Genomic DNA, 11,509 nt, shown 5'->3' with positions numbered 1-11,509 from the left:
TTTTCCAGTTCAGCTCTGCTGAGGCTCTCCAGCACTTTCCCCAGGTGTGCAGCATCCACGGTATTTATTTATTGTAGGTGCGTAACTCGTTGAAGTTTGCAACACAGGTAGACAGGGTGGTTAGGAAGGTATTGAGCACGCTTGCCTTCAGTATAGGAGTAGGAACACCATGTTGAGGTTGTGTAGGTGAGTACCGTGCCTGCACACTGTGCTTTCTCTGCTGCAGGAAGGATATTATAAAGCTGGACAGGATTCAGAAGAGATTCCCCGGGATGTGGCTGGGAACGGAGGGTTTGAGCCACAAGGTGAGCTGGGATAGGCTGGGAGATTTTTCACCGGAACATAGGAGGCTGCGGGGTGACCTTACAGAGATTTATAAAACCATGAGGGGTATACTGTAGATAAAATGTTGCTCCTCCACGGTGGGGGTTTCAAAACTAGGGGGCGTATTTTTAAGGCGAGTGGAGAAAGATATTTCAAAGCAGACGGGAGGGTGATGCGTTTATCAGGGAGGGGCGCGGAGGGTGATGTGTTTATCAGGGAGGGGCTCCGAGGGTGATGTGTTTATCAGGGAGGGGCGCGGAGGGTGATGTGTTTATCAGGGAGGGGCTCCGAGGGTGATGTGTTTATCAGGGAGGGGCGCGGAGGGTGACGCGTTTATCAGGGAGGGGCGCGGAGGGTGACGTGTTTATCAGGGAGGGGCGCGGAGGGTGACGTGTTTATCAGGGAGGGGCGCGGAGGGTGACGCGTTTATCAGGGAGGGGCGCGGAGGGTGACGTGTTTATCAGGGAGGGGCGCGGAGGGTGACGCGTTTATCAGGGAGGGGCGCGGAGGGTGACGTGTTTATCAGGGAGGGGCGCGGAGGGGCGCGGAGGGTGACGTGTTTATCAGGGAGGGGCGCGGAGCGTGACGTGTTTATCAGGGAGGGGCGCGGAGGGTGATGTGTTTATCAGGGAGGGGCTCGGAGGGTGACGTGTTTATCAGGGAGGGGCGCGGAGGGTGACGTGTTTATCAGGGAGGGGCGCGGAGGGTGATGCGTTTATCAGGGAGGGGCGCGGAGGGTGTTGTGTTTATCAGGGAGGGGCGCGGAGGGTGACGTGTTTATCAGGGAGGGGCGCGGAGGGTGATGCGTTTATCAGGGAGGGGCTCGGAGGGTGATGCGTTTATCAGGGAGGGGCTCCGAGGGTGATGCGTTTATCAGGGAGGGGCTCGGAGGGTGATGCGTTTATCAGGGAGCGGCGCGGAGGGTGATGCGTTTATCAGGGAGGGGCGCGGAGGGTGATGCGTTTATCAGGGAGGGGCTCCGAGGGTGATGCGTTTATCAGGGAGGGGCTCGGAGGGTGATGCGTTTATCAGGGAGGGGCGCGGAGGGTGATGCGTTAATCAGGGAGGGGCGCGGAGGGTGATGTGTTTATCAGGGAGGGGCACGGAGGGTGATGTGTTTATCAGGGAGGGGCGCGGAGGGTGATGTGTTTATCAGGGAGGGGCGCGGAGGGTGTTGTGTTTATCAGGGAGGGGCGCGGAGGGTGACGTGTTTATCAGGTAGGGGCGCGGAGGGTGACGTGTATTTCAGGGAGGGGCGCGGAGGGTGATGTGTTTATCAGGGAGGGGCGCGGAGGGTGATGCGTTTATCAGGGAGGGGCTCGGAGGGTGATGCGTTTATCAGGGAGGGGCTCCGAGGGTGATGCGTTTATCAGGGAGGGGCTCGGAGGGTGATGCGTTTATCAGGGAGCGGCGCGGAGGGTGATGCGTTTATCAGGGAGGGGCTCGGAGGGTGATGCGTTTATCAGGGAGGGGCTCCGAGGGTGATGCGTTTATCAGGGAGGGGCTCGGAGGGTGATGCGTTTATCAGGGAGCGGCGCGGAGGGTGATGCGTTTATCAGGGAGGGGCGCGGAGGGTGATGTGTTTATCAGGGAGGGGCGCGGAGGGTGATGTGTTTATCAGGGAGGGGCGCGGAGGGTGATGTGTTTATCAGGGAGGGGCTCCGAGGGTGACGTGTTTATCAGGGAGGGGCGCGGAGGGTGACGTGTTTATCAGGGAGGGGCGCGGAGGGTGACGCGTTTATCAGGGAGGGGCGCGGTGGGTGACGCGTTTATCAGGGAGAGGCGCGGAGGGTGACGTGTTTATCAGGGAGGGGCGCGGAGGGGCGCGGAGGGTTACGTGTTTATCAGGGAGGGGCGCGGAGCGTGACGTGTTTATCAGGGAGGGGCGCGGAGGGTGATGTGTTTATCAGGGAGGGGCGCGGAGGGTGACGTGTTTATCAGGTAGGGGCACGGAGGGTGACGTGTATATCAGGGAGGGGCGCGGAGGGTGATGTGTTTATCAGGGAGGGGCGCGGAGGGTGATGCGTTTATCAGGGAGGGGCTCCGAGGGTGATGCGTTTATCAGGGAGGGGCTCGGAGGGTGATGCGTTTATCAGGGAGCGGCGCGGAGGGTGATGCGTTTATCAGGGAGGGGCGCGGAGGGTGATGCGTTTATCAGGGAGGGGCTCGGAGGGTGATGTGTTTATCAGGGAGGGGCGCGGAGGGTGACGCGTTTATCAGGGAGGGGCGCGGAGGGTGACGTGTTTATCAGGGAGGGGCGCGGAGGGGCGCGGAGGGTGACGTGTTTATCAGGGAGGGGCGCGGAGCGTGACGTGTTTATCAGGGAGGGGCGCGGAGGGTGACGCGTTTATCAGGGAGGGGCGCGGAGGGTGATGCGTTTATCAGGGAGGGGCGCGGAGGGTGTTGTGTTTATCAGGGAGGGGCGCGGAGGGTGACGTGTTTATCAGGGAGGGGCGCGGAGGGTGACGTGTTTATCAGGGAGGGGCGCGGAGGGTGATTTGTTTATCAGGGAGGGGCGCGGAGGGTGACGTGTTTATCAGGGAGGGGCTCGGAGGGTGACGTGTTTATCAGGGAGGGGCGCGGAGGGTGATGTGTTTATCAGGGAGGGGTGCGGAGGGTGACGTGTTTATCAGGTAGGGGCGCGGAGGGTGACGTGTATATCAGGGAGGGGCGCGGAGGGTGATGTGTTTATCAGGGAGGGGCGCGGAGGGTGATGCGTTTATCAGGGAGGGGCTCGGAGAGTGATGCGTTTATCAGGGAGGGGCTCCGAGGGTGATGCGTTTATCAGGGAGGGGCTCGGAGGGTGATGCGTTTATCAGGGAGCGGCGCGGAGGGTGATGCGTTTATCAGGGAGGGGCGCGGAGGGTGATGCGTTTATCAGGGAGGGGCTCGGAGGGTGATGCGTTTATCAGGGAGGGGCTCCGAGGGTGATGCGTTTATCAGGGAGGGGCTCGTGTGAGGCATGAACTACCTGAGGAAGTGATGGTCGAGGGTGCACTTACAAAGTTGAAAAGCTGTTTGGATAAGCACAGGAATAGGAAAGGTTTTGAGGGACATGGGCCAGGAGCAGGCAGGTGGGACTAGGTTAGTTTGGGATTGTGGTCAGCATGGACTGTTTGGGCCGAAGGGTCTGTTTGTGTGCTGTCTGACTCGATGGCTGATAATAATTGCTCTCTTATTTGCTGTGTTTTCTTCTCTTCTGCATAGTTAGGTATTTGAAATGCTACAAGGTAACTCAGCCCACGTTCAGAATTGCAGCTACTGCTCGGGGGTTCGATCCTCCTGCCAACTGGTATCTTAGCGTCTGTTCTGGACCACCCTGCTTCAGGTTTACCAACTCATTCATGATGAATCTCTGGGTGAGAACGGTCCAGGCGGTCAGATTCTTGTGCCTGATAACGTACGAGGGTAGGGCCGGTGAGGAGGGGTGCTAACTGCGAAGATTTAGAACAAGGGAAGAGCTGGAATGGAGGTCCCGTGGTAAAATGTAATGTCCAACTGCAGTTGGCATCTCTCCGTGCAGTTTGTGTCCATGTGGGATAAGGGAGAGAGCCAACACCCACATTATAGAGAGAGAGAGAGAGAGAGAGACTGAGAGAGAGTGTGTGTGAGAGAGAGAGAGAGAGAGAAAGTGAGAGAGAGAGAGAGTAAGAGAGAGTGAGAGTGAGAGAGAATGCATCCATATTATACAGAAGGAGAGAGAGTGTGTGTGTGTGCGTGTGAGAGAGAGAGAGAGAGAGAGAGAGAGAGAGAGAGAATGAGAGAGAGAGAGAGAGAGCAAGAGAGAGAGAAAGTGAGAGAGAGAGAGAGAGTAAGAGAGAGTGAGAGTGAGAGAGAATGCATCCATATTATACAGAAGGAAAGAGAGAGCGTGTATGCATATGAGAGAGAGAGAGAGTGAGAGAGAGAGAGAGAGAGAGAGAGAGAGAGAGAAAATGAGAGAGAGAGAGCGAGAGCGAGAGTGAGAGATTGCCCACATTGTACAGAGAGAAGGGGGCAGTGCCTACACAGGGCAATGATGGGGAGCACCATGAACTGGTGGTGTGCCAGGAGTGATGTGGAGACACACCACCCCCAGCTCAGTGAACACTGTGGCTGGGTGACTCCCAGCACTCCCTCCCAGCCTCAGGCTCTGCCTTCAGGGAGCTGGCTGGGCTGAAGGAAGAGTGCAGGCCATTCGGTCCATCACACCCTTTAGGATATGCACTGCATGCTAACCATGCACAGTACCCAGCCCAGCCATTATCAATTACAGACAAGTGTTCTGGGGCTAACCACCGATAGTGAGTATTGTCTTCTCCTGCACTTCACATCATGGTGGTGAGGGTTGTGGGGAAAGATCAGAATGCTGTCTGTCTGGGGTTCGGTAACACACTGTCCAGTTCGGGAAGTTCAGGCCCTGTCTCTCCACCGCCTCACCCTCAGGAGTCATCAGTCACCACTCTTGGACTCTCTCAGTTGTCAACTTGTATCAACAGCTGCTAAGCATTCAGAGCCCTCTCTCCTGGGGTCTGTCCCCCGAAATACAACTGTCAAAATGATTTAACATCGTGCAAGACAGCCCCCACCACTTACCAGGATTAGCGACTGCACTTTCCCACCTCGGAAAAATCTCAGGCACTCGGGAGTCCAATGGGTGTTCGCATCTGCCCAGCAATGCCAACCAGCTGGTATCCCGCCTGCCCCGTCCCTGAGGCCCGGGGCTAAATGTGAATCAGCTATGGAGGAGTCGGTATTATCTCACAGGTATCTGTGAATAGCTCCCCAGCTGTCTGCTAGCCCAGTGCGGTTTACCTGGGACAGCCGTGATCAGAGATCAGGCGAGTGCAGATTGAAGCCATTAATCAGCACAAGCGAAACAGTCTCGTCAGTTCCGTTTGTGCTCTCTCCTGGCCCACTGTGTCAAACCTCCTCCAAGATTCCTGCCCTAGCCGTGTGCAGGCACCTCCCTCTAACTGCTGTCCTCAGGCCTCCTCTGTGCTGACCTTGGTCCATGAGTCTCAAGGGGAAAGTGAGGGAGGAAGGGCTCATGCCCGAAACGTCGATTCTCCTGCTCCTTGGATGCTGCCTGACCTGCTGCGCTTTTCCAGCAACACATATTCAGCTCTGATCTCCACTATCTGCAGTCCTCACTATCTCCTGAATAATTGTGACCCCAGCCCTGATTCCTGTGACATTTCACTTGTTCCAGGTTACTGTCCTGAAAATGCTCCCTTTTTCGCAACTAGGTCTCAACGATGTCTTCTGTTCCATAGGCAATTCTCCACCCATTCTGTACAGTACCTCCAATACTTGGGGCTTTTATTTTCAAGACAACTTGTGTACCATAGCTTACCAAATGCCGTTTGGAAATGCAAATATGTTACATCTACGTTTCCCATTATCTACACCACTTGTTATAGAATCTCTACAGTGTGGAGACGTGCCATTCGATCCATTGAGACCATCCCCATCCCGCGAAGAGCATTCCATTCAGACTCACCTCCGCCTACCCTATCCTGTGATTCTCATGGCCAATCCACCGAGCCTACTTTCCCTGAACACTATGGCCAATCCACCTAACCCGCACATCCCTGAACCCTATGGCCAATCCACCTAACCTGAACATCCATGGACCCTACGGCCAATCCTCCTAACCTACACATCCCTGGACACTAAGGCCAATCCAGCATAACCTACACATCCATGGACCCTATGGCCAATCCACCTAACCTGAACATCCATGGACCCTACGGCCAATCCACCTAACCTACACATCCCTGGACGCTAAGGCCAATCCAGCATAACCTACACATCCATGGAACCTATGGCCAATCCAGCCTAACATACACATCCATGGACCCTATGGCCAATCCTCCTAACCTGCACATCCATGGACCCTATGGCCAATCCAGCCAAACATACACATCCATGGACCCTATGGCCAATCCTCCTAACATACACATCCATGGACCCTATGGCCAATCCAGCCAAACATACACATCCATGGACCCTATGGCCAATCCTCCTAACCTACACATCCATGGACCCTATAGCCAAACCACCTAACCTGCACATCCATGGACCCTATGGCCAATCCACCTAACCTACACATCCATGGACCCTATGGCCAATCCACCTAACCTACACATCCATGGACGCTAAGGCCAATCCAGCATAACCTACACATCCATGGAACCTATGGCCAATCCAGCCTAACATACACATCCATGGATCCTATGGCCAATCCTCCTAACCTGCACATCCATGGACCCTATAGCCAATCCAGCCGAACATACACATCCATGGACCCTATGGCCAATCCTCCTAACCTACACATCCATGGACCCTATAGCCAAACCACCTAACCTGCACATCCATGGACCCTATGGCCAATCCACCTAACCTGCACATCCATGGACCCTATGGCCAATCCACCTAACCTGCACATCCATGGACCCTATGGCCAATCCACCTAACCTACACATCCATGGACGCTAAGACCAATCCAGCATAACCTACACATCCGTGGAACCTATGGCCAATCCTCCTAACCTGCACATCCATGGACCCTATGGCCAATCCACCTAACCTACACATCCATGGACCCTATAGCCAAACCACCTAACCTGCACATCCATGGACCCTATGGCTAATCCACCTAACGTGCACATCCATGGACCCTATGGCCAATCCACCTAACCTGCACATCCATGGACCCTATGGCCAATCCAGCCTAACCTACACATCCATGGACCCTATGGCCAATCCAGCCTAACCTACATCAATGCACCCTATAGCCAATCCACCTAACCTGTACATCCCTGGACCCTATGGCCAATCCACCTAACCTGCACTTCTCTGGACCCTATAGTCAATCCACTTAACCTGCACATCCATGGACCCTATGGCCCATTCACCTAACCTGCACATCCATGGACCCTATGGCTAATCCACCTAACCTGTACATTTATGGATCTTATGGCCAATCCACTAACCTGCACATCCAAGGACCCTATGATCAATCCATCTAACCTGCACATCCATGGACCCTATGGCCAATCCACCTAACCTACACATCCATGGACCCTATGGCCAATCCACCTAACCTACACATCCATGGACCCTATGGCCAATCCACCTAACCTACACATCTATGGACACTAAGGCCAATCCATCTAACCTACACATCTATGGACCCTATGGCCAATCCAGCCTAACCTACACATCCATGGACCCTATGGCCAATCCACCTAACCTACACATCTATGGACACTAAGGCCAATCCATCTAACCTACACATCCATGGACCCTATGGCCAATCCAGCCTAACCTTCACATCCATGGACCCTATGGCCAATCCATCTAACCTACACATCCATGGACCCTATGGCCAATCCAGCCTAACCTTCACATCCATGGACCCTATGGCCAATCCAGCCTAACCTTCACATCCATGGACTCTGGGAGGAAACTGGAGCATTGGAGGAAACCCACCCACAGTTAGGGAGGCAATGGCGTAGTGGCACTATCACATGACTGTTAAATCAGAGACCCAGATAATGTCCTGGGGACCTAGGTTCAAATCCTGCCATGGCGGATGGTGTAATTTGAGCTCAATAAAATCTGAATTAAGAATCTAATGATGACCGTGAATCTATTCTCAATTATTGGAAAAAAACCACCTGGCTCACTAATGTCCTTTAGGGAAGGAACCTGCCATCCTTACCTGGTCTGCTGATGGGTGACTTAATAGAGGTGTTTAAAATCATGAAGGGCATGGAAAGTCTTTTCCCTGGGGTGGGGGACTCCAGAACGAGAGGGCATAGGTTTAGGGTGAGAGGGGAAAGATATAAAAGAGACCTAAGGGGCAACTTTTTCACACAGAGGGTGGTATGTGCGTGGAATGATATGCCAGAGGAAGTGGCGGAGGCTGGTTCAATTGTAACATTTAAAAGGCATCTGGATGGGTATATGAATAGGAAGGGTTTGGAGGGATATGGGCCGGGCACTGGTAGGTGGGACTAGATTGGGTTGGGATATCTGGTCGGCATGGACGGGTTGGACCGAAGGGTCTGTTTCCATGCTGTACATCTCTATAACATGTGACTCCAGACCCTCAGCAATGAGGTTGTCTCTTCACTGCTCTCTGGGCAATTAGGGATGGGTAATAAATGGTGACCTGACTAGAGATGCCCTCAACCTGGGAATGAATAAAAATCAGACACTGGGAGAATGTGCAAACTCCACACAGACAGTCACCTGAGAGTGGAACCAAACCCGGGTCCCTGGCAGTGCGAGGCAGCAGTGCTAACCACTGTGCCACCATACCCACCTCCTCCACCCCCCTCAAAAATAAACTAAACCCATCTCAAAATAAAGGTCATAAATTCGTCAGGTGCGATTTTCTCTTGTTAAAGCCAGCCAGATCATTATCATTGGGTTACTAAACATCCTTGACAAGGGAATCTGACATTTTTTTCTTGTTTGTCAGTGGCAGCTAATTTGTTTGATAAAAGAAGGGGAAAAAAAACTGGCCTTGAGGTGTCTGCTTGTCTGAAAGGTGCCACCTAATCGCAAGTTGTTGTTGTCGTCGTCGGTTGGCCATCCCCATATATAGAAGGCATTCATAAAAGGCGGCTGGGGGAATCTATTAATAGGCATTTGACACAGCCTGTTGGGAGGGAGGGAGGGGAAAGGCAGAAAATAACAAACCATGTACATAGACATTGCAACCCGAGTGTGAGAGGTGACTGTCCAGGGATTGAGGTGGGACAGAGTGTGTCGGATATCTGTGAACAACAAACAGGCAGGGAGGTAGCGTTGTAAATACAAGGCTGACTGACTGCTCCAGAGCCTTCGCTGTGTGTGTGTCCCTCTCGCCCACACACACACTGCAGGATGCCTCAGGCTGAGACTGAGCCAGACCCAGAGGCAGAAGCAGAGGTAGAGCCAGCCGGTGAAGGTCAGTATAAAGGCCGTTGTGAACAGCATGGTGAGGCGTTGCGGATGTACTGCGCTGCGGACAGACTGCCCGTGTGCACGCTGTGCACTGACACTCACCGAGACCACCACCTCAGGCCTATCAGCGACGCCGTTCGCCACTCCAAGGTAGGCTTCCCCTCCTCCCTGTGTGACCCGATGGCAAGCTGGGAGACCGCTCAGCCCAGCGCCTCCCTGCAAGCCCCCCACTCCTCCCTTCCCAGCTCTTAAGCGAAGGGCTGCATCGCGATTGTTTTGTTATTTGGAATTAATATTAACAGGATCCCATGGCTTCCTCACACTTTTAGACAGCGACATCCGCCCCCCACCCCCCCCAAAGGGGGCACTGGGTGACAATAGCATCCCTTTGAATCCCCCTCCTTGTCTGATCCCAAAGCCCCCACTCGCCAAACAAAGGCCGTGCACCTTCCTATCCACCCCATCCTCATCATTTCATGTCAAGCCAGACGGTACGGAAACAGACCCTTCAGTCCAGCTCGTCCATGTCAACCAGATATCCCAACCAAATCTAGTCCCGATTTGGAGATGCCGGTGTTGGACTGGGGTGTACAAAGTTAAAAATCACACAACACCAGGTTACAGTCCAACAGGTTAAATTGGAAGCACACTAGCTTTCGGAGCGACGCTCCTTCATCAGGTGGTTGTGGAGTAAGATACAGCATTTATTGCAAAAGTTTACAGTGTGATGTAACTGAGATTATACATTGAAAAATACCTTGATCATTGCTAAGACTCACAGCTGTTAGAATGACCATGATAGTTTAACCTCTTTTATATGTAAACCACAAAACCTTTTTTGAAAGTTACATTCTCAGGTTAAATTTAACAACTGGTGTCAGCCCAGATAATGTGTTGAAGGTGTTAGCCCCCTGTGTGCTGCTGTCTGAGCCATAATGTTTACACTGATTCTAATCTAAAAAGGGAGTTAACAGAGTCTTACATGGATTCATGCAGTTTTTGAGCAAAGTACAATGTAACTCTGCAAGTACAAATTCACCCCACAAACGTATATGTGTGAGTGCGCGTATGGGTTTGTGTGTGTGTGTCTCACAGACTTAGACACTTTGCGCACACACACATACACTCTCTGTCACAGATACTCACAACCCTCCACCCCAGACAGACACACACACACACACACACACACACACACACACACACACACACACACACACACACACACACACACACACACACACACACTCACTCTCTCTCTCTCTCTCTCTCTCTCTCTCTCTCTCTCACTCACAGATACTCACAACCCTCCACCCCAGACAGACAGACACACACACACACACACACTCTCTCACAGATACTCACAACCCCCCACACCAGACACACACACACACACACACACACACACGTTTGTGGGGTGAATTTGTACTTGCAAAGTTACATTGTACTTTGCTCAAAAACTGCATGAATCCATGTAAGATACTGTTAACTCCCTTTTTAGATTAGAATCAGTCTAAACATTATGGCACAGACAGGGAACACAGGGGGCTAACACCTTCAACATCTCAACATCTTCTCTGGGCTGACACCAATTATTACAGTTAAATTGAGAACGTAACTTTTAAAAACTGTTTTGTGGTTTACACATGAAGGAAGTGAAACTATCATAGTCATTGTAACAGATGAGAGACTTAACAAACAAGCAAGGTATTTTTCAATGTATAATTTCAGTTACATCACACTGTAAATTTTTGCTATGAATTCTGAGCCTTACAATTGTGTACTCCACAACCACCGGATGAAGGAGCGTCGCTCCGAAAGCTAGTGCTTCCAATTAAACCTGTTGGACTATAACCTGGTGTTGTGTGATTTTTTAACTCAGTTGTTTAGGAGCTTAGTTTGACTGTGCCTGGACTAAACATGTGGTTCTAATCTGCTGATCTCAGGAAAGATATTGTAGCTACACAGGGAAATGTAACAAAGGATTTCCAGACTTGTTCCTGGGATGGCAGGACTGTCCCACAGATAGAGAAATACAAACTGAGTCTGTGTTCTCTAGAGCTATGAAGAATGGAGGTGATTTTATTACTTACAGTGTGGAAACAGGCCCTTCGGCCCAACAAGTCCACACCGACCCACCGAAGCGCAACCCACCCATACCCCTACATTTACCCCTTCACCTAACACTATGGGACAATTTAGCATGGCCAATTCACCTGACCCGCACATCTTTGGACTGTGGGAGGAA

The 11,509-nt window shown here is 52.4% G+C and overlaps 1 protein-coding gene across 2 annotated transcripts in view; it reads left to right on the top strand.

The window, feature by feature from the left end:
- The first annotated feature begins 9,079 nt into the window (after window positions 1–9,079).
- Window positions 9,080–11,509, top strand: part of LOC132832666 (zinc-binding protein A33-like) — a 52,659-nt gene continuing 50,229 nt past the window's right edge. Inside the window, exon 1 of one of the 2 annotated variants that reach the window (XM_060850747.1) lies at window positions 9,080–9,414. In XM_060850747.1, coding sequence (XP_060706730.1) covers window positions 9,205–9,414 — 210 coding nt within the window. In that variant the 5' untranslated portion in view covers window positions 9,080–9,204. The remainder of the gene's footprint in view (window positions 9,415–11,509) is intronic. The other variant, XM_060850748.1, reaches the window with a different exon arrangement.

This window comes from Hemiscyllium ocellatum, chromosome 35 (genome assembly GCF_020745735.1).
Source record: "Hemiscyllium ocellatum isolate sHemOce1 chromosome 35, sHemOce1.pat.X.cur, whole genome shotgun sequence".
Lineage (NCBI taxonomy): Eukaryota > Metazoa > Chordata > Chondrichthyes > Orectolobiformes > Hemiscylliidae > Hemiscyllium > Hemiscyllium ocellatum.
The sequence above is the reverse complement of the archived record's forward strand: the minus strand, read 5'-3'. Positions and strand labels throughout refer to the sequence as shown.